We start from the raw sequence: 24371 nt of genomic DNA, 5'->3' as shown, positions 1-24371 counted from the left end.
ACATTTACCAAAGGTTGCCCATGCTGGATCTAAAACTTAATGATTTAGCTTAGCATCATATATGTATGTATATATATATATATATATATATATATATATATATATATATATATTCATGTCTTAATAGGATTTTACAAAATTTTTCAAAACAATTTATAAAATACAAATTCTAACTAAGTATATAGAAGCCAGGTAAACCAAGGTAATTAAACTCATTTAGCCTGTTTGCAAGCATAAGTAATACCTACTTTGAAATAAATATAGGTCAGAATGATCAGAAAAAATAATACATCAGGAATCAGAAAACTTAAAGCTAGTTCTGAGTTACTGTCATTCATTACATGATCTTGAACATATAACTACTCTTGTATAAAACAGGGAGAAGTGCTTACCCTTTACTCACTATGTCATGACAAAATTACGATTCTTAAAAAAGTGTATAGTGCTATACAATTGTAATAGATTAACAATTTTTTCCATACCATAATTTCTTATTTCACATAGTGAATAACATAACATCACATTACAATAAGCTAAATTCAGCAGTAATCTAACATTATTTTAAAATGGGTCAACTACAATTTAACATTGTAAGGAATAATTCACACAACATACTAGGTATTCACATTGTCTAAATTTAATGTTCTAGTTATTGTTTTAGAATTCAGTGATCATGTAAATTTTGATAAGAATTTTATAGCTGATTTAAAAATGATGCCATATGCTATAAGCACATTGTTAACAATTTCATGTTCATAAATCCCTTTGAAATTCCCAAATTGGCACTGATAAGAATACGTAGTTTTAAAAAACCCAAAAAAAACCCAAAAAAAAAAACCCCACCAACCCCAACTGTCCTGCTTGCAAATTGCACTGTTCCTAGGATTTCTAGAACCAACCCATTTTACACTGCCTTCTATTACAATACCTACTCCTATCTCCGGATGCTAGTGTATCTTTTGAAGCTATGCTTTAACATGTTGTTTTTTATTAAATTTCTTTTCTTTTTTAAAAAATTTTATTTAATTTATTTTTTTAACTTATGTCCAAGTTAGCATAGTGCAACAATGATTTCAGGAGTAGATTCCTTAATGCACCTTACCCATTTAGCCCATCCCCCCTCCCACAACCCCTCCAGTAACCCTCAGTTTGTTCTCCATATTTATGAGTCTCTTCTGTTTTGTCCCCTTCCCTGTTTTTATATTATTTTTGTTACCCTTCCCTTATGTTCACCTGTTTTGTCTCTTAAACCCTTCATATGAGTGAAGTCATGTGATTTTTGTCTTTCTCTAATTTCGCTTAGCATAATACCCTCTAGTTCCATCCACATAGTTGTGAATGGCTGCTTTAACATGTTTTTAAACTTACTGCTATTTTTCCTCATGCTAATGTTATTGATTCCCTGCAGGGCTCTCTACTGCAGGAAAAGGAGATTTCTGAAATTACTGTTCTGATTTTAGAAGACTGATCACATTCCATAATTTTGTTTTTGGTGATCCTGCTTGGTATTGAATATTAATTATAGCTTGCCAAACATAAAAACCCAAGAGTATCTTTTATTTCATTCCAGTCTTAGCGAAGGCTGTACTTGATCCACACTTGATATATTTATTTAGTTTAGAACTTGAGACCCAAGTAAAGCACACTTGTGATTTAATTTTCGTGCTCTTGTTAATCATAAGGTTATAAAATGGTATATTCTCAAGTCAGCAAAAGTGATTTATTATTTTCTTAGGCACAGAGATAGGTATGGAATCTTGGGCTTAAGTTCAACTCAGAGCTTTATCTTAGCTGTCCAAGTGATTCATATATATGTACATATATTTGGTAGTGCTGTCATTAGCATTAGCAGAGATAAACCTTGTTTATAAATTATTATAAGTTCACCTTATAATATTGAGTACCCAATCACTGAACTGGGCACTTTACTTAAAATATCTTAATGATCATTGAAAAAAAAAAACACATGGGGAGCCTGGGTGGCTCAGTTGGTTGAGCGTCCGACTTTGGCTCAGGTCATGATCTTGTGGTCCGTGAGTTTGAGCCCCGCGTCAGGCTCTGTGCTGACAGCTCAGAGCCTGGAGCCTGTTTTGGATTCTGTGTCTCCCTCTCTCTGACCCTCCCCCATTCATGCTCTGTCTCTCTGTCTCAAAAATGAATAAACGTTAAAAAAAAATTTAAAAAACCCACAAAAACAAACAAACAAAAAACAACGGGGCGCCTGGGTGACTTGGTCAGTTAAGCATCTGACTTCTGCTCAGGTCATGATCTCACGGTTCATGGGTTCGAGCCCCACATTGGGCTTTGGGCTGACAACTCAGAGTCTGGATCCTGATTCAAATTCTTTGTCACCCTCTCTCTCCCTCTCCCCTGCTCACTCTCTCTCTCTCTGTCTTTCAAAAATAAATAAATGTAAAAATATTAAAAAAAAACAAAAACAGAAACACAGGAGTTGAGGTTATCTTTTTTTTTTTTTTTTAACCTAAGAGAAAATTGAAATTGCTGGAGGGTAAATATTTTGCCTAACATCAAATACTAAATATAGAGACCTGGTTAGATTCCAATGCTTTTGCTCCTTCTGCTTCATAATAATGCTTCTGCAAGTCTCTTGAAAATTGCTTTGAGGACTATATGCTGATATATAGGGGCCTACTAGGTGGAATAAAGAATCCAGACGATAAGAAGCATGTGATACCATTTAATCCTAGATCTAATGCTGACTTTAAAATAGGCATTGTGACTATGTGAGTAAACCCATGCTAGACTTTGATTCACCCTATTGGCAACAACGAATAAGTCAAGTGGTATTAAAAGACTAGCCTCAGACAAATATCTTGATGAATATCTAAGATTAGTTCATTTGTATTCATGTTGCTGGAACCTTGGGACCCCAATGCTTTTTTGATGAGCAGCAAAAACTATGTAGGCTTAAGGTGTAGCCACTTTAAGAGCTTAGGAACACAAAACTGAACTTCAGAGGCTGATGAAATCTGGTGCGTCTCTAGGCATTAGGAAATAGGATAAGCTGTAAAAAATTAGTATTTCACTTAAAATAAAATATAGACTATTTTTACATATACATGGAATATACAATAAATATTTATGTTATTTTGATAAATATATATATATATATATATATATATATATATATATATATATATATATACAGTGCCTTTAGCAGTCACAATCAACAAACTAAGGAATGAATCTGAGTTTACAATTGACCACATTAAATTACAGTGAGGAGTATACCATATAGTCTGGTGTTTGATATCTGTCTCTTAAAAAGTGAACATCTGTTTGTGCCAGGCATTGTGGTATATACGCTACATTCCAAGATCTCATTTAATCATTAGATAATGAGGTTATTTCCTTTTACCATGGAGGAAATAGAGACAAAGAGGATAATTCATCTAAGATGACAAAAATATTAAGCAGTAGAGCCCATATTCAACTCTTGGCTGCCTGACTACAGACTAAGTTCTGACTCCCCATTCCACATCAACTCTCTCTAATCCCACATCACATCCAACCCAAGCCATTTATTTAGCAGCTATTTATATAATAACACAATTTACTTCGTTTCATACTCAGAAAAAACTACTTGCTGTTCAAAATATTAAATGAATAGTAGTTCCCTCATTTCCTTTCTGCTTTAATGATTATACGAATACATGGAGATGGGAGAGTAGCTCACACCCTCACATCTTAAATGCTCAATATCTTGTCATGCCATTGCATGAATTCTTAATTCACTTATAAAAATTTAAAAATCATTTCACCTACCTGTACTTAATTTTGAAAACTACATAGGGGAGAGAGATTATAGATAGAAGATAGAATGTTGGATATGTTGAAATAGTGCATTCTTGGTTTTATTTTTTTTGTGTTTTTTTTTTTTTTTTGCACTAAGAATATTTAAGCATTCAGAAGCAGTGGACACAAACCTTATTCTATAAACTTGAATTTAACTTTCTATGTATATTTTATGTATTTCAGAAGAAGAAGCTTCTCTTACTGAAATCTAAACATTTAAGCAATAGCCTTCATTTATTGATAATTAATTTTAAAAGTTTGAAAGCTGTTCAGATGTCAACCTATATTCAAAGTCTATCAGGATATTAAAAATACTTATACAAATCTACTATTTGGTAAGCTTTAAAAACTTGGAAGTATGAGACTTGGTTCAAAAATGAGGTGAATTTTAATTAATGCAAGATGACAACTTTCTAAGTAAGATCCATAATATTAATGTGAAATGTGCTTATTTCAGAAATCAAGATGAAAATAATGTACATATCTACATATGCCAATAAAGCCTCAATATAACACTTGTGCTTTAAAAATCAGTTCTAATGCATAAACGTACCTGTTGTTTCATAATCTTTATTTGTTCTTTTTGCTTTCTCTTCTCCTCAGCAGCCATTATTGCTGTGGTAAAAACCGAAGCACAGATATCATCAGCAAGGAAACAAAGAGGAGAAACTTCTTATGAATTCCCCAACACTCACTCTTGATGTTTATGTTTTCATTTAAATCACCTACCTTGTTGTTTTTTAGCTTCTTTGGCAACCCGAGCCTGTTCCTGCTTTTGAAGTTTTCTCAAAAGCTTTATTTGCGCTGCTTGTCTGGCTATTTCTGAAAAACACAACATTTCAAAAAATATTATTAACAACTTGACATAACTGTTAACCTAGAAACAATGACTGTGTGAAACTGGTATCGTCATGAAGGACATAATTTTTAAGAAAATCGCCTAAGGTTAGATACCAACTGAGAGAATGGTGTGGCAGCAAATTTCATGTTTATTTCCCCTAGAAACTGCTAAATTATTTCACCAAAGAAGATCCCACACACAGAACTACACAAAAATGATACTTCTTTTAATTCTCTTCACAAAGGGTAATCTGAGCACATCGGTTTTTGGGTTTTTTTTTTTTTCACATTTTGTGTAATCCCCACTTTGTAGGAAAGTAGTAGCTAGTATGCAAAAATAGTGCTTTAGCTTTGGTCTTAAAAATAACAAAATACATGAAAAGGAAAAAGGACTCAAAATAGAACAAATGCAAAGCCTCCAAAACTCAGTATCACAATCAGCTATATAAATGGTAGTTTCTGAATCCAGTGACATTTTCATTTATGAAGAAGAGGGTCTAAATCTCCTAAATAAAGAGTACAGAATGTCAAGGAGTTTTATTTATTTTTTTATTTTTAAATTTTTTTTTAATGTTTATTTATTTTTGAGACAGAGAGAGACAGAGCATGAACGGGGGAGGGTCAGAGAGAGGGAGACACAGAATCTGAAACAGGCTCCAGGCTCTGAGCTGTCAGCACAGAGCCCGACGCGGGGCTCGAACTCACGGACCGCGAGATCATGACCTGAGCCTAAGTTGGCCGCTCAACCGACTGAGCCACCCAGGGGCCCCTGTCAAGGAGTTTTAAAGACAACTTAGTTCTCATAATTTTTAAGGACAAATGCATGAAACTGGGATAGACTGACATCTATAGTCAGTCTATATAGTGGAGTGGCCCCAACTATTCATTCTTCTTTCTTCCAAGTCATCTGCAATGTGACTTTGCAGTTCCTCTCATCAAGAGGTGACATATATTTATCTTCTTGTCCCTTGATTCTGAGTTCAGACATGTGATCTTCACTAGCTAATAGGATGTTAGCAGTTGTGATACACAAAGAAGGTTGAAAATATACTTGTACTATTTCTATTTCTTCGCTTGTGCCTTGCTTGCCCTTTACTATAAAGACATGATTGGGCGAGGCTGCTGAAGGTTGGGACACATGGAGTCAGAGGACTTCATGTGTGTGAAAACACCCAGCCAAGATCAGCAGAGCTGCCTAACTTACCTCCAGCTGCTTTGATCTGCGCAACAATTAATGCTTAGTGTTATAAATCACTGAAATTGTGTGGTTGGTTGTTTTCCAACATTACTATGGCAACAGGTAACTGACATGGAAAGCATGTCATGCTTTCTTCTGCTGGCAAACCTGGTCAGCATATTTTTAACTATAAAAGTGCTGTATGGGGCACCTGGGTGGCTCAGTCGGTTGAGCGTCCAACTTGGGCTCAGGTCATGATCTCGCAGTTCGTGAGTTCGGGCCCCGCGTCGGGCTCTGTGCTGACAGCTCAGAGCCTGGAGCCTGTTTCAGATTTTGTGTCTCCCTCTCTCTCTCTGACCCTTCCCCGTTCATGCTCTGTCTCTCTCTGTCTCAAAAATAAATAAACATTAAAAATAAATAAATAAATAAATAATAAATAAAGTGCTGTATCATAGTATCACTCATAAAATACCACCTTACATTAGACATTATTTTAAACTTTGTAGCAGATAAGTTTTAAGAAATCTATATATTATATTGAATAATGAATATTAATTACTTGAGTTCTACTAATTTTTTCCACCATTTATTGAACTGCTGTATTAAATTTACATAAACTTATTTAATCTTCATAACAATATTACGAGATAGGCAACATTATGCCCAGTTTACAAAAGAAATAACTAAGGCTCACAAAGGTTAAATAACAAAGCCAAGATACAAACCCAAGTCTTTCTGACTTCACAGTCTATATGATCCTAGTTCTAAAAACCTTTAAGAAAAGTTGAGTGCCTTGAGATTTTAGGTAAGAACTTAACCCTCTGTCCTGTAACAGCAGAAGTGACATTGGTTACTATGGTTGATTTTCTATTAATAAGACTTTAACACAGGGGAGGGGATGTAAAGGGTCTAACTTTATCTAGTAAACTGGAAGGGTTAATGGAAGATGATGCTAAAATATATCTCCAATCCTCCAATAACTCATAAATAACTTTTGAAATATTAATTTGAAAAAGATCTTTTATGGATTAAGAAATTACCTATCCATTTAAAGATAAAAGTTTACTTTTGAAATAGTTTATTTTCACACAGAATTAGGAATATTTTAGATACACCACATTTCTTTGGTTCTAAGATGCAATTTTTAAACACACTCTAAAATCAGAATATGTGTGACAATTGGCAGTACTTTGCTTTTGTAGTGGTACATCTTGAAATAATGGTACATTGCAATGACTATGGCATCTCAGATTCTACGACATATGAAAGGGAGAGGTACTATTTCATATCTTAGAAAATTTAAAGTATTAATAGTTTTGGCAGGTTTATTTATTAGGTCAATAGTCCTTTTCATATCAAAACTGCCAGATTCTTATCTTTATTTTCTAGAGAAATTAGAGAACTCTCATGTCATAATGCTTGGGTGTACATTCAAAATTTGCATTTACTTTGCTGTTCTGAACTTTACTTCAAATTAAGTCCAGTATTTCAGTTTAGGTGAGGCCTAGTAGGATAATATGACAGAAACTTCTAGAATACCTTCAAATAACCCCCTCAACCTGTTAATGTAGAAGCCTTTCAGAAATAAAAGGAGTGATAAAGTGATTCATTCCTTTCTTCCCAAGAAAAAAATATGCATATTTTACCATATATGCTGGTAAATATTAATAATTTACTTTTAAATATTTAACATTTATATACATGTTGAGGAAAAAACATATACATCATCTTGTGAAAGGTAACAGAATTTGCAAAATGCAACATAATACAACAAGGGAGACTTATGTAACAGAATACAAACCAATTTGAAATCTCAAGGGAGAAAAAAAAATTTGGGTAAAAGTTAAATAATTGCCTTTTATTTTCTTAAAATAAAATTTAGTTAATTTTCCATATATAAAGCTGCCATTTTAGATACTAAGTATTAATAGTATTTGCAGTAGATATTCAAGACATGCATGAAGAGCCCATGCTTTGGGTATCCGTTAATTTCAAGCTTTCTTATTTTATGCAAATAATGCACACTCATCACTTATACATTCATCAGAAGAGTCAGTGGTTTATTGACAATGTTAATTTTAAAAACCCATCATTTATAGCTGTATCTCTTAATATATTAACTTTTTATCAACCTTCACTAATAACTATTTAGGGGAGATAAAAATCATAACAGAAACCAAATAAAACAACATAAAAAATTTTCACTCTTGGGGCTCCTGACTGGCTCAGTCAGAATAGCATGTGACTCCTGACCTTGGGGCATGAGTTTGAGGCCAACATTGGGTATAGAGATTACATACATACATACATACATACATATATACATAAACAAGCAAACCAAAAAAATTCATTAACATACAAGAGAGAAAAACTTATATGACATTAAGTTACATGCCAGATAGTTAATTTACATGCATCAGTGGAACTATGAATCAGCGCAACCTTTTTGGAGACAATATTTGCCTGCTAGCTTCCAAAACTGAAAATGCACATACCCTTTGATTCAAAGATTCTATCTCTACAATTTTATACTATGAAATAGCCATACCTATAGAAGGATATGAATAAATGTGTAATATGTGTTTATTGCAGGACCATTTCTGGTAGCAATGATTGGGAAGCAGCTCAAATAGTCATCAAAAGAGACTGATTAACTGAAGTAATGGTAGAGCCATATGTGGCATCACTTTACTATTCAGCTAGTAAAAGCCTAAGGTTGATTTTTAAGTGCAGATATAGAAATATGTTCGAGATAAATTAGGTGGAATAAATTAAGTGGATAAATTAAGCAAGTTGAATAGGATGTACATAAGCCCATATATTTTACAAATGAAAAGATATATATGATACAATATATTACATATGTATATGTACACATATATTGTGTCACATGACTGTGTGTATGTAGGAGTGTGAATACACATTTCTGGATGGATTTATAAAACACTGTTAATAATGATGCCGCTCATGAGTGTCTTTTATTTTAAAGTGAGTGAGAACGAGTGTCTTATTTGTAAAGCATTCTATTCTTTGAGTTTTGTTGTGGGTGTTTATTTTATAATAAAAACAAAACAGCTCCAAAGAAGTCAATATTATGATAGTGTTTACAATAAAGAGAAATAAGTCAAGCTTTTCTTCCGGAAAAAAAAAAACCATGCAAAGAAGTAAAATCCTGTTAGTCTTTCAAGTCAATTTTTATTATTAAGCATTTATTTTATATTGATTTATATGTTTTTATATATGCTTGTGAATATAAGACACCAATACATCTCTTTTGATGTATATTCAGATAGCCTTAAGAGGCTTCACATTTGTACCTAGTTACTCAAACTCATATAGAACTCTTTTATTTTAGTCAGCTTTCTGTGTCAGACATAGCATGGTAACTTCATGTTGATAATTTATGTGTACCTTTCAGTTACAATACATTTGAGGTTATTATGAGCACTTTGTGCTTGAAAAGTAACACTTTCTGGTGATCTTAAAATAAATTATGATTTAAATCTATCAGTTGGCCATTTTGAAAATATATGTGATATATCCAGACTACAAAGAACCCAAACTAAAAAGACTGGGGTTACTTACCAGTAATTGGAGTTCTCTGACTGAAAATTTACTCCACAGATCCACATACTTTGGAGTTATTCCCTTGTACCACCTCAAGGAATCGGGAGCTGTTAAAATGAGAATTTCCAGAAGGTTGGCACCACCTTAAGGCGTGTGCCAAGTGCTGGGTGATTCCCTTTCTGTGCAAGCCTTGAAAGCTTATCCCCCACCTTTGTAATTCTAAACACACAAGATCTGATGTGTTTATGAGTATGGCTCTTGAAAGGAGCTTACCTAATCAAAGAACTCCAGTTACCAGTGAGATTCCTTATTTTCTCATTTTTATTCTAACACAAATATCTACTTTTCAGAAAGTGAGAGCAGTATCATTCATATTCAAAAACATAAGAAATGCGGAGACATATTAGTATGATCATTACAGTGTCATTCTATCTCTTACCTTGAGCTTGCAGTTTTCTTAGCAATTTGGCATCTGTGTTGTCTAGAAACTCAGCACTTCCCACGTTTGGAGGCCGACCCTTCCGACGTCTCATCCTGGATTCCTCTCTTGCTCGCTGTCTATCTGGATTTGGTGGTCTTCCTCTACGGCCTTCCATTGCCCTGATACGGGGAATGACATCCTCTTCTTTCAAAAGACACCACTGCATTCCCTTTTAATTAACATTTTACAGAAATAATATATTAAAAGAAAAATAAACACAAGTGATCAACATGTCAGAAAATTCTATGTAAATTCAGATATTCTGAAATTTATAAAGCTAGTATAAAGCTTAGAAATTTTAATTTTTAATTAAATTTATATCTATAATTGTTCATGGCCTTTGGCATATCTTTGGTTTTCTTACTTTAATGAGTTCAACTTTAAATAGAGATCTAGATCTATAAAAATATATTTATAAACACATGTATCCATAAACCCATAAATAGAGATATACCAATCACATTTCCAAACTATAATGACCATAAAGTTGGCAGATATTTGAAAATATTAGTTGTGTGATGACACCCCTATGGATTGTTTTCATGTATTATCAGTTCAACCAAGCATGAAGCTATCCAAATAACTGAAGGAAGTTTCTCTTTATAGATATATTACAGGGATGCCTGGGTGGCTCAGTTGATTAAGTGTCCTTAAGTGTCTGACTTCAGCTCAGGTCATGATCTCATGGTCCATGGGCTCGAGCCCTAGTTGGGCTCTGTGCGACAGTTAGGAGCCTGGAGCCTGCTTCAGATTCTGTGTCTCCCTCTCTTTCTGCCCCCCCCCCCAACTCCATCATGCTCTGTCTCTCAAAAATGAATAAACATTAAACAAAAAAAAGAAATATTACAGATAATAAATCAAGAAGGAATGTAAGAGTTAGAATACCAGCATTGTGTAATACCTGATGAATTCAGGGATCTAAGCATTGAACCTAAATGGTTGTCAATCACCAGAAAGAGAGACCACTAGGTAAACATCAGCCCTCTAATGGGGGTTCACTCCATCATCTATAAATTCATCTTGCCCTCTACCAAATGAATCAAACCTAAATGTGATGAGGTTTCTGGACCTAATTACTATAACTTTACAGGAAAAATAGGATAAGAAGTGTATGTTAAACTACATAGCAAAATTCAGTCTGTAGGAAATTCTACAAATTACTCAGTTTTTTTGAGAAATAAATTTTAAGGAAAAAAAATTGTAAGATTAAAGGAGACTTAAAAGATGTATCAAATACATTTTATCTAAATATTGATTCAAATATAAAACCTTCAGAAAATTAGAATAATTAAAGAACTGAAACTGTGAACAATGCCTAACATTTGATGGTATCCAGAAATCATAATTTTAAAGTGTGATAATGGTACTCTTGTAGAAAACAAGAGTCCTTATCTTCTAGAGATACATATTGAATATTTTACAGATAAAACAAGACGTGTAAGATTTGCTTCAGCAAATGGAAAAGTAGAAGCAGATGGGGACATACGTAAAACAATACTGGCTATATGATTTCTAAAGCTGATGATGGGTACATCGTATATATTACATATTTGAGATTTCCCATAAGTCACCAAGAGAAACACATAAACTACCATAATGCTAATGCATTATAGGAATAATCCTGCTCAGTGCATAGATACAATCTGAGTCTGGTTTTTATTATCCTCAATATGTCAATCAAAACAAATACACTGTTATATTACCTTCTTATTGTCTAAAGTAATACGTTCAGATAGAAGAATGGCACCCTTTCAAAATAGTTTTATTTCTTACTTCTTCTTTAAAAACATTTATTTTGAGAAAGAGAGAGAGAGAGAGAGAGAGAGAGAGAGAGAGAGAGAGAGTGTGTGTGTGTGTGTGTGTGTGTGTGTGTGTGTGTGGAAGGGGCAGAGGGAGAGTATGAGAGAATCTCAAGCAGGCTCTGTGCTGTCAGCACAGCCGAAGATCATGACCTGAGCTGAAATCAAGAGTTGAACACTTGACCAACTGAGCCATTCAGGTGCCCCTGTTACGTAATTTTTTAAGAGATAATTTCTCTAGGGGCGCTTGGGTGGCTCAGTCAGTTAAGCTCTGACTTTGGCTCAGGTCATGATCTCACAGTTTGTGGGTTCAGAGTTCCACATCGGGCTCTGCACTGACAGTGTGGAGCCTGCTTAGGATTCTCTCTCCCCCCTCTCTGCTCTGCCCCCACTTGCACATGCTCTCTCCCTCTCTCTCAAAATAAATAAATAAACGTAAAGAGAGAGAGATAATTCCTTTAATATGAAGGTTAAGAAAATTTTCAAAATGTGCTTTCTTCTTAAAAGAATGTTAAACTAGGAATTTAGCTTGAACCACTGTAGTCAGTTCTGCAACCAAAAACAATAAAAAGTTGTTGAGTTACTTTTTATTCCATAATTCCTAATCTGGGGCAAGAAATCTTGATTATCTCATTCAATGGGCATTAAAAATACAAATACTACTCCTGCTACCATCCTGGATGAAAGGTACATCCCACATTGCAAGCACTGTGCTTTGTTCCAGGCATTTTCAATACATTAATGTTCACAACACTTCTAATATGGTGGGTTTTATTGTTCCAACATTACAACTGAGGGAATTCACACCCAGTAAGGTTAAATAATTTCCTGAGGTACAGAGGCAACAAGGAATAGAACTGTATTTTGAACCTAGGACTATCTCACTCTAAAACCTGGGCTCTTAACCTCTACATGTAATTGATTGATGTTACAAAGATGTTTTTATATTTGATAAGTGACTGACAACAATATTCAGCTACGAAAGCATGCATGACCAAGATTGTGTCACAGAAGAATTGTGTCAAAAAACCCAAGTGCATATAACCCATATTTGTATGTTAAAAATAATATCTATACTAATTATTTTCAGTAATTCTCATGTGAAAAATAATTTTAAAAAATCTTTTTTAATGTTTATTTTTTGAGAGAGAGAGAGAGAGAGAGACAGCAAGTGAGTGGGGAGGGGCAGAGAGAGAGGGACACATAGAATCTGAAACAGGCTCCAGGCTCTGAGCTGTCAGCACAGAGCCCAATGTGGGGCTTGAACTCACGGACCTCAAGATCATGACATGAGCCGAAGTTGGATGCTTAACCAACTGAGCCACCCAGGCACCCCTAATTTTACAAAGTAATTCTGAAGGAAGTAAAAATTTTTTCCTCAGATTTCAAATGAAGTCAATAGGAACAACAGTTCTATGAACTGCATTTTAATGCCACAAACCACTGAGAAGAAAGTCATCAAAACAGTTTTATGTTTACCAGTATGGGAAGCTTTTGATTCGTTTAGATTTTCATTTTTCTGTTATGCTTTTAGGCACCAAGGCAGTATGCATCACATAAATTGAAAAATAGAGAAGTGACATTTGTGACACTTGGAGAAGAGAGAGACTAATAAAAGAGTCTGTAAAGGAATCTACATTCAGTTTTTAAACTATCTTATTAATCATAAAGTCAACTTAAGCCAAAATTTAAAGGGTTTTATCAATTTATTTTTTTATTCAGTTACAATTTTTACATAGTTATGTTTTATTCAGCTAGGAAAACATACCTACGTCAAGAAAGGAATAGATTATGTTGGTGTCCAAAATTTACCAAATATAGTGACATTTTCATTTACATTTTTGCCCTCGGCATTTATAAAGTAAATACTTGTTAAGGGAACTGCATATATTGTGCTACATATACAGTCTTCTGACTCCTGGGTTTCAGAAAACGAGAAATAGACTGTAAGGAAAACCTGAAGCTTAAAATACATCCTTAATTCATGGAGTAGTCAAAATAAGTGAGAAGGAAAAAGAAAAAGTATTTTTCTCGATGAATGTTTCTTTAGAAAAAGGAAACAGAATTTATATCACTTGATTCATATGCTATAAGCTTTTTTGTCAATAAAAAATTATGCATCAAGAGAGTTAGCGTATTATTTTTTCTTAATTTCTAAGACTAACATAGTAAATGGCTCCTGAAAATAATCTTTCTTGACTAAGACATGGATACAAAGAAAATGGATACAAAGAAAACAGATGATCAACACGATGGGGATGGTGACAGATTGCCTATTTTACATTATTCTGCTTTCAAGAGTTACTAATTTCAAACTTTAGCAGTAACACCTTCATTTCTATAAATACTACAGAGAGAAGAAAAAAGATTTATGTTTTATTTCAGAAGACTAAACAAAATAATAAGCATACTACACCATATTGTCTGCAATGCACTATAAAAGTAAAATATAAGACTGTAAGGTTTTGGGGTGCCTGGGTGGCTCAGTTGGTTAAGCATCTGACTTCGGTTCAGGTCATTATCTCACAGTTCGTGGTCAGGCTCTGTGCTGACAGCTCGGAGCCTGAAGCCTGCTTCCGATTCTGTGTCTCCCTCTCTCTCTGGCCCTCCCCTGCTCATGCTCTGTCTCACTCTTTCTCTCAAAAATAAATAAACATTAAAAAATTTTTTTTAAAAAGGCTGTAAGGTTTTATAAACTTGTGTTGAGGCACCTATTTTGTACAAGACATAACAGTCTCTAAAGGTAAATGAGAATCTTCTAATGTACCGTGCTGAGTTGTAATAAATTTGAAAAAGGGTTTAGAGGTTGGGACAAGAAGTTGTCAGAATTGTCCACTTAAAAAAAATAATGATGGTCTGAATTAGGGCTTGAGAATTAGAGTTGGAAAGAAAGGTGATTACATTGGTCTTTCAGGAGGGAGGACTACCTGTATATGAAAGAGAAAAGTCTGAATGGAGACCAGAGAGGTGATTAAAGTTGGGAGGGGTCTCTAGGTAACATGGAAAAGGGAAATGATAGTGAGGTTTTTTTCATCCTGAACAAACTGAAGATACAGGATGAAAAAATACTTGAGAAAACCTGCAAGTAAAATCATTACTCTCAGGTATTTTACATCTTAAAAACTAAATAGAGCTTAAAAAAAACATTTATTTTAAATGAACAATTTAAAAATGTTTTCTATATTCAGAAATTCAAAAATTATATGAAATTGAATCTACATATGATTTTGTATTTCAACGTTTCCATTATTCTTCATAAATGATACTCCAAAGTATTATTGAACATCTCATGAGCAATTTACTCGTTTTTTCCTTTACACTGAATTGTGTAATTAACTAGGATCCTACATTTTACTGGCAGCTAATGTCAATTTGTGGTTTACCAGCAATATGTTCAAGTTTTAATGAAATGTATTCTCAAGTCTCATTCCTGCTTCAATTTTATATCAGAGTTTATCTTTATTTTTGTTTTGTTGCTCCCATTGTGTTTGATTTTACATACTTGTAGGCTGACTTATTTAGGGGATAAAGAGTATGTAAGTAAAAGAAGAAAACCAGTCCACCAAAAGTCAATTCACTGAGTAATCTATTTGCCAAGTCACTGATTTTGTTTTTGTTTTTGTTTTTTTTAAGTTTTTATATCACCAAGACTTTGCTGCAGCAATTTCAGCATGGATTTGCAGTGCTGGGCCACTAAAAGTCAATTTCCCATGTTAATATTGGAGATGCCTAATACTTCTCCAATGCTCAATGTTATATAAGTGAATGGATAAATTTTACTCTTATTTTTCTGGATTGGGACCTATTTCTCTATTCCAGTCTTTGACTCTGGTAGTAAAACAGCTGAGGTGAAGATTTTAAAGCTGGAGTAAGATATTTGATCTGTCAATTTTAGGTTAGTCATTCAGTGAATTGATCATTTACCAAATTGATTTCAGGCTAGTTTTCAGTAAATTCAACCACAGTTCAAGTAAACAAAACTGATGTTTTCACTACTTTTTCTTTGTAAGTGTACTTTCAGAATACTTTACTTCCCAATAATTAGTTTATAAAAAAGCTTTTAGAATGTGATACCTAAAAGGGAATTGATCTTAAAGACCTATGGTATATATACTGCACATCACAGGTGAGGATACTAAGGCCTAGAAAAGTAGGTTTCAGTTTTTCAAAGCAACATAGGATGCTGAATTATCCTGACAGGAGTCTAAGAAAAAATCTTAAGGGCACAGGCAAAGTGAGGCATCAAATATTTTTGACAGGACTTCCTATTTTAAGAAAACACTAAAGCTAGTATCATGAGAAAAATCAAAGTTCTGTTGAATTTCCTTATGCTTATTTCATAATTTAGCATTATGTCTATATTTGGCTACTTTATGGTGCCAGAAGCAGGTAGTGAGAACTTTATGTACCATGAACTTTACAGCATTAGGGATTCTTAATCCACTGTAATCATACAGTTTATTAATATCATATACTAAATAGCATTTCAAAGATGTGAAAGAGTAAGATTATCTCCTGGGAGATGGGTATCACCTATTAAAAACCAGTGAGAAAGATGTGGTTTGATACAATTGTTCCACAAGCCTGGCCCTGCTTTCCAGTTACTCACAGTAGGTTACCCTCTAAGAGTCACGACCTTCAAATACTTCCTTAACTCCACACTTGGATTCATACGGTTGGCCTCCTAGTATAGGCCCTTGCCTAGCCATCAGAAATCCTACCTGGTAGATTAGTGACATAAATTTTCAGTATTTTAGATTTCTGGTACTGATCTTTCATGTTCTCAGTGTCCATATAGCCCCACAGCTATGTTGCATTAGGTGTGACAGTTAACAGCAGAGTTGAATTAGAACCCTGGTTGCTGACTCCCAATCTTTTGTTCTTTACTTATATGAAATAATTACCAGCATTATAATCTTTGCCAGAGACTGTATGTTGTCTGCTTTATTGTGAAGTGTCCCTAAATTCCTTACTAATAAAACCCTGATTTTAACTTGATAGCATTGTACTTAGTGTTTTACCTCTTTAAGCCAGTAATCATAACTTTTATTTCTTTTGTACTTTTTAGTTTCTCTACAAACACTTGCTTTGTTTTGTTTTTTTCAAAGCCAGGCCTTCAAGTTCACTTCTGTAGTGAAATGTGTTCACCGTTTTCTTTATGGTAAATGCCTTTAAGGAAAATTTACCTTGGGGAAAAATGCCTGGCACATTAAGTATTTGCCACAAATATTTATTGATTAAATGACTAAGAAAAATGGTTCTTTTCAGTAAGAACAATAAATATCTTTCTTTTCTCATGGTCTTATGCCATTAATATATATATATATATATATATATATATATATATATTTTAAAAATATATACATCTCAAATAGAAAAGCAGTATTTTCTAAGTCACTTTTAACTCGTTCCTTCTGTGCATCGTTCTTTTTCTTTTTTTTTTTTTTTTTTACAGCCTGAATACAGTAAACATTCATTAGTCTATGCATGTGAACATACTGGTTGAAAAATAATTTTATCATTATACTTATGCTTAAATGTTTTCTTCTCTGCAGTTCACAACAATACTTTTCAAAGTAGATTATCATATATTTCAAATAATCTATGTCATTAATAATTTATTGTGAAGCCTTCATATATTCCTAATAAAATATGAATACTCTTTTACCTAAATATAATATTTAGGTAAATAAAAATCTTATTTTATATTTACCAACGTATGCCTAGCTCATCCTTACTTTTTATTATCCTGACACCCAAAACCAAAATAAAATGAAAACAATGACAAACGTTAGGTTCAATAAGTTCTTTATAATGTGATGAAGCAGAAATCTATAAAAAATTTATTTACCTTATACTCTTTTCAAAAGGGTTTCACTGACTAACATAGAAGGTAGCCAGCTAGTAAACCATGGCCTTATAATATTGTTCATTTTGTTCCATGAAGCCTATTATCCCTAAAATCACAGTTTTTATAGAAGCCTGTAGGAAGTGTTTGACATGTAAGTATCAATAGACACTGACAAGTAGCTGATTCTATAAATATTTACCACATTTATAGACTGAAATAAATAACACTGATAATGAATAGAGTCTTTTCTCACCATCTCTTGTGTCAACTCTGATTTAAAGGCTTTTCTTTACTTTAAAAAAATATTTTTTTAACATTTATTTATTTTTAAGAGAGAGAGACAGAGTGCAAGTGGGGGAGGAGCAGAGAGAGAAAGGGAGACACAGAATCCGAAGTAGGCTCCAGGCTCTGAGATGTCAGCATAGAGCCCAACATGGGGCTCAAACTCACAGTGAGATCATGACCTGAGCTGAAGTCGGATGCTTAACTGACTGAGCCACCCAGGCACCCTGCTTTCTTATTTTTGAAAGTAATCATTAGATTGTCCTTTAATGATGAATTTACTTAAATTTCAATAAATGTAAGTTCTCATACCTCTCATCCCACTGTATTATATCCAAAGTTAGTCAATATTTTCAGATGCTTGCTGTTAATAAATATATGCATACTCTCTCTTAAGTTCAGAAATAATCTTGAGTTGAAAAATAACTGCTACAAAAAAACCATGGTTCTCTACTGCAGACTCGAATTATCTTCTAGTAGAAACTCCATTAATTTCATTTGTAAAAAAAATATAGAGCTTTGCATTACCACTGTTGAAATTTTTGAAATGCCTTGAGCAAAATAACAACTTACAGAACTAATATTGGATACTTTTGATAAGTTTAAGAGGAAAAGGAAAAATATGATGGAGAAAGTTTATTTTTCCAATGCAAATATTTAGGAAAGGGACTAAGAATAGCAATGAATCTGCAAATATTAAACACCCAAAATAGATAAATGGGGCTTGGAAAACTGTAGCAGTAATATCTGAAATCATTATGTACAACTTCCATGCCTTTGGAAAACTGAATGCTTAGCTTTATTAGAAGGGATTGAAGTATTTATTTATTTTTTTTAAGTTTATTTATTTATTTTGAGAGAGAGAGAGAGAGCATGAGCATGGGAAGAGCAGAGAAAGAAAAAGGAAAGAAAAAAGAAAGAGAGAGAGAGAGAGAGAGAGAGAGAGAGAGAGAGAGAGAATCCCAAACAGGGTCCACACTAACAGCACAGAGCCTGACGTGGGGTTCGAACTCACAAACCACAGGATCATGACTTAAGCCAAAACCAAAAGTCGGACACTTAACTGACTGAGTCACCCAGGCGCACCATATGTATTTATTTAATTGAAAGTTGCTTTTCACGTTGTATGTAATACAAGCAAATTTAGAAAATGTGAAACTTGTAAGAAGTAAAAAGAAAAAAAATGATCCATTGTATCACCAATCATTACATCTATCATTAAAATTTTGACAAATTTCTTCTCAGTCTTTCCAATATGCAGTTTTGTTTTTCAGTATATATACAGTCATCATTCCCTTTCTAGAATTTGTATAAAGGCAGACATATTGTAAACACATACAGATCATCTCTGCATAGCAACAGTGGCTTGGACAAACTATATTTTACATCTTCTACAAAGTTTAGGCATATCAAATTATTACAGATCATAGTTTCTCTAACAAAAATCTATAATCTTTGTTCATTTTCATAGAAAATTTTACATAATTATATACATTTCTAATTACCTATATCTTATACATTTTGATCATATATGGAAATGTATACGGTTCTACAACTGTATGTACTATATGTATCTCTAATTAATTAACTAAACTTTTTTGGGTTACTTACCTTTAATTTTTGTTCTCTGAAAGTATCTTAAAACGAATCCAACTTCCTAATTTTTTTAAACTGACAGAAGTGCTCTCAAAATTGCTAATATTTTCCCTGAGCAATCTACTGAAATGTTGGCAGCTTAACATATTCTAGATTTAGTAATTCATCATATTTCCTTGATGAATTGATCTCTCAACAAAGCAATATGCATTTGGAAAACACTGATTATGCTTAATAAAAAGTGAATGGATGTCAAAGAACATTTTACTCTGCTTAATGAGGCTTTATAGATTAAGTCTAATTATCACTGATACAAAACTAAAAATCCTTTATGTATTGAACAGTAATTAGCTTTTCTCTCAGAACAAAAATCTATTTAACTTAAAAACATAAGGATATCTTTGGCAGAAATAAGACAAGTAAAGATTTGATAACATGAGCCAAAAGATTAAAGAATGATTCGAATTTTTAAATAAATTATTGTCTTCTAACATTTTTTTGTGACAAGAAACTGATCCAGCATATATGGAAGTGGGTAAAATAACTCCAAAATTCTGAAAATCTGTTTGGTGGCAGATTTAGTTTAAGTTAAACATTTTTTTAAGTTTAAAAAATAAAAAGAGAAAAATTCTAGAATATATTTCAGGAAAGAAGCTAAACCTCAAATAAATCTATTTTGGCATTTTAGAATTACCAGGAAAGAAACAAGTGGACTTGGACATAACTTGTCCCTTAAAAAGTCATGGACAATAATAAAAAATAGGTAATGGGTTGAATGTAAAAGAACACTGTTAGAAACCCTGAGTTCTAGTTATGTCTCTGCCTGGTTGAGACTATGATCCTGGAAAATTCCCCTAATCTTTGAGCTCTCAAAATAAACCTCCTGCAGAATTAGGAAGGCCTTTCTTATTTCTCTAACTATAAAATTAGAGGGTAAGATATGATGGAAAAACTGCCCACTCACACTAGAAAATATTTATTGCCAGAAAAAAATTTCTTTCTGTGCATTATAATGGGCCAAAAGGGAGAAAGATTCAATCAAGAAAGAAAATATCAACTGCAGTTGGCTGAGCAATTTAACCTTTTGAAACATTTTCATGCATATGATCTCATTTAACCTCACCATAATCCTAGGAGGCAGAAGTAAAATTATTATTGCCTTTATTTTGCGGACAAAGAAATTGAGGAAAAGGGGGCATTATTCTGATGTTGTTTGAAATCACAGAACTATTTCATGGGTGAACAAGTATGGTCTCCTCACTCCTTAACTAGGACCTCTTACAATGGAGCCGATAAAGTTAAAGCGAACAGTTAACCATATGCAGCTGAATCCAAGTAAGAAACAAAAGCAAAACAATAAAGGAAACATATAGGAAATGAAGTCTCTACAGTGGGTTCTTTGTGCTGATTGGTAAGGCTGTATACTTAACTCATAAGCAAAAAGGGAGTTATGGTGATATTTTCAGAAATGTATATAATTAACTAAAAAATTAAATTTCTGTAAAAAGCAGAAATTTTACATCCCTAATATTAAGGAACCTCCCTCCCTCCCTCTGCCCACCCCACCCCCCACTGTAAAAATGGATCATGTAGCATGGCATAATCAGATGGACAAGATCTTTCAAAAAAACTAAGGCATATTTTTATTCCCTTCTGGACTGACTTCCAACAGCATGTTTTTCCTATTCAAATTAATTTACCTTTCAGTCAGTTTACCTTTCAGGGAACTAATGTTTTCCTATATTTCATGTGAACACGCAGATACTTTTATACCTGTATAAATTATAAAACTGTTGACAAAATTAATAAACAGGAAAAATTTTACTTAAAAAATTTGAAAAAGAAATCTGTTATGTCAAAGCTCCTTGTTACTGGAATATAGTGGATTGAAGCCTTGGTGTGTGTTAACCACAAAGTTATATGTATAGCTGTATGAATTAACTAACAAAAGGCAATGCTCCAGAGTGTAGTGAAATTTACTTCATTTAGGTTATGGTACTACGTTTTGTTTTAAAGACTGTACTTTTTAAAAAGTGGATACCTGCGGTCCATCTCTGGCTTCATAGAAGTCACCCACTCTTATTTTTGCACTGAAGCTGAAATTGTCCCTTGAGATATCCATTATTCCATTTCTGCTGAGATACTGAAAAAATCACATATTTTTCCACTTCAGGTTTTAATAATTACAACCCAGCTTTGATGTATAGCTTTCTTCAGGACACTAATGTTTTGCATATTCTAGCAAGGGGCTATGGGTTTAGAGAAGATCACTTTAGGTTAAGTACATTAGTCTCATACAAGAGAATATTTTCTGAGAAAGGAGAGCACTTTTTCTTTCCCATAAACATGCGTAATAGGCACCAAATGTATGTTATTTGGTGAAAAGTATGTACCTTTATTACTTCAGGGTATTGCCTAAGTTTCTTTCCACATGGAGCATAATACGCTACTTCTCCTTGAAGGCGCCCTCCAAAGTTTCTTATTCTTGTCTCTCTTTGCCAGCTACACATAACAGAAATGAGGGTTATAACATATTTAATTTTAAGAAAGCTTTTTTTAAAAAAAATTAAGAACACATGCTTTTTAGACAGCAGGAAAAATACAAATAAAAGAAATATAAGTCCCTAATCATATGACTCAGATACATTTATCATTATTTTGATTAACTAAGTAATTCAATGAAGAATTAATCAGACCCAATTTACAAATATTAAACTCCATTAAATTTCTTAGAAATCGTTAACTGGTATTACTTTGGGTTTTCAGACCAATTCAGTAAGGTGTCAAGGTGTACTGATGTTTTACACCTGAAAAGCTTTAAGTGGAAAGAGTAAAGTGAACTTGGCTCTCTGCTCCTCGGGGATCATGTACTTCTAATGTAAACAGTCTCAGTTCCACCTAAACCATTTTAGCCAAACTCTGGGCAAGTCCCCCCAGTTTTGCCATAGTGGCTTTTACTGTCCTTTAACCCCATCTTCACAAAAACCTCTTATACTCTTAACTGTGTCCCAGCCCTTTGCCAATGACTCTCTCTTGCTTGCTTCTTTTCAGTCCTAGTCCCACCTGACTGTGTGATTCCATTCCAGATGCGCCATACCTAAACACTGCAGTTCGGCTGAATTTCAGTTTTCTAATATATTAACTTCTTTGCCCTTTGCTCTGGCTCTTCTGCTCTAATGAATACCATGCAGTCTATTCAGTTCTTTTACTAACAGCAGAGAGTGAGAAATCAAACATGCACACATATGTGGAGGAAAGGCAACGAGAGAAATCCTACTTTGCATACCCATATTCCAAAGGAATACGCAGCTCACGCTCATCTGTTACTCTTCGCCTTTTGGAAGTGCCTTCAAGAAAATTCAGCCAGTTAACATAACAGATTAGCTTGTACAGATGATAATTTTTTGATAGTTTTGAAAATTTTCTTTAAATAATATATCTTAATGACTTGAATCATTTAATGTCTTTCTGCAACTTGTAGGTTATTTTTAGATGATTTTCAATAAAACACTGTATCAAATAGAGGCCTTTTTTCCTTCTTTGGTCTGCATGACAGAATAACTGGTCTTTCTAAAGAAAATACAATGGAAGACAAAAATACGTAGCTTTCCTCTCATTTTGTATTTAAAGAAATAGCTAAAGAAGGAGGAGGAAAATAGAAGACAGAGGTTTCAGAAAACCAGATACAGTTGTTTTCTTTGAGAATATGACTTTTTAAGATGCTGAAAAATTTCAACAGCTGGCTCATACACTTAAAAATACTATACATCTATGTTCGTATAAATCCATAGTCAAAACTACTACCAGGTCTTTAAACCTAAGGGACAAACAGGATTATGATTACATGTAAAATTCTTTATAGACAATGACTAAGTTTCACAAATGCAAATACACGCCTCTTAAATTAGCAGACTATCATACTGGACTGTGGCAAATGAAAGCAAAACCAGACATTTGTAAGAAAAGAGTGAAATAAATAAAACAACATGATATTTTACTATATATCTCTATATTTCCTTAGCTACCAAAATAGAAATAAAAAGTCCTTTTGGAATTCATGTAAAAACTTTTAATGAAGACCTCTGGAAGTTTATAAAAGGTCAAATAGAAAAAAAAAAGATGTGGCATGTTAATGAAATAATAATACTACTCACTAATACAAATGATATTTGGCTATATGTTGGACAGATATGCAATTGTATCTTAAGTAACCAAGTGAGCTCATTTTTATAAAGTACAAAAAAAGTCCAACTATCCATCAAATTCTAAATTCTAGAAGCATAAACTGAATACCAAAGCAGGAAAGTATTCAAAATCAAGAACTGTCATCAATCGTGTTCTTAAATTGGAAACACAGAAAAAAAAATGGTAATGGGTCATATCCTTTGAAAATACACATGGACCTTTCTTAGCCAACCTCAAATCTAGCTGTCACGCTTGAGTCCAATGAGATCATCCCCAGAAAACTGTATAAATAAGAGTTCTTGCTATGGTTTGACTTCTACTTTACAATAATAAAAATAAAGTATAGGTACCAGAGTGTGGACTTGAAGTAAGTGTGGAAGAAGGTGTGCCAAGAAAAGCAGGTGACTGGGATTCAGAACATAAGGCAGCAGGAGCAGAGCCTGGGGCTTTTGCTATGTGGAGGTTACGAGGTGTTGGGTGAGCAGTGAGACTGATGGAAGGGCTTTTGACAGAGGAAGTTGTTTTATTCAGTTTCATTGACGTTTTCTCTCCTTCAGTATCACTATCTGATTCATCTTGGTCTTTATCATCATCATCATCTTCTTCTGATCCTTCTGTATCTGATTCTGAATTACTATCTGATTCTGGGAAGTAAAAGAAGCATTCGTATATTATAACTAGATAATCACCAACATTTGCAGTTTGTATCTAAATGGGATAGTTTAGGAATCAGAATCTGTGATTGAACTCCACTGAGCAACTTTCCTAAAGACTTAA

The 24371-nt window shown here is 33.5% G+C and overlaps 1 protein-coding gene across 19 annotated transcripts in view; it reads right to left on the bottom strand.

Moving 5' to 3' along the window:
• Positions 1-24371, bottom strand: part of BAZ2B (bromodomain adjacent to zinc finger domain 2B) — a 434688-nt gene that overhangs the window by 70492 nt on the left and 339825 nt on the right. For 11 of the 19 annotated variants that reach the window (XM_049616088.1, XM_049616087.1, XM_049616095.1 and 8 more), the window contains 7 exons: positions 23945-24238; positions 22696-22756; positions 21803-21911; positions 21451-21552; positions 9840-10050; positions 4546-4638; positions 4370-4431 (listed from right to left, as the gene is read on the bottom strand). In XM_049616088.1, the coding sequence (XP_049472045.1) occupies positions 4370-4431; positions 4546-4638; positions 9840-10050; positions 21451-21552; positions 21803-21911; positions 22696-22756; positions 23945-24238 (932 nt within the window). The remainder of the gene's footprint in view (positions 1-4369; positions 4432-4545; positions 4639-9839; positions 10051-21450; positions 21553-21802; positions 21912-22695; positions 22757-23944; positions 24239-24371) is intronic. The other 8 variants (XM_049616094.1, XM_049616096.1, XM_049616102.1 and 5 more) reach the window with 3 other exon arrangements.

The sequence above is a fragment of the Panthera uncia genome, assembly GCF_023721935.1.
Source record: "Panthera uncia isolate 11264 chromosome C1 unlocalized genomic scaffold, Puncia_PCG_1.0 HiC_scaffold_3, whole genome shotgun sequence".
In the NCBI taxonomy this organism is placed as follows: domain Eukaryota; kingdom Metazoa; phylum Chordata; class Mammalia; order Carnivora; family Felidae; genus Panthera; species Panthera uncia.
Note: the sequence above shows the minus strand (reverse complement) of the source record. Positions and strands in the feature narration are given on the sequence as shown.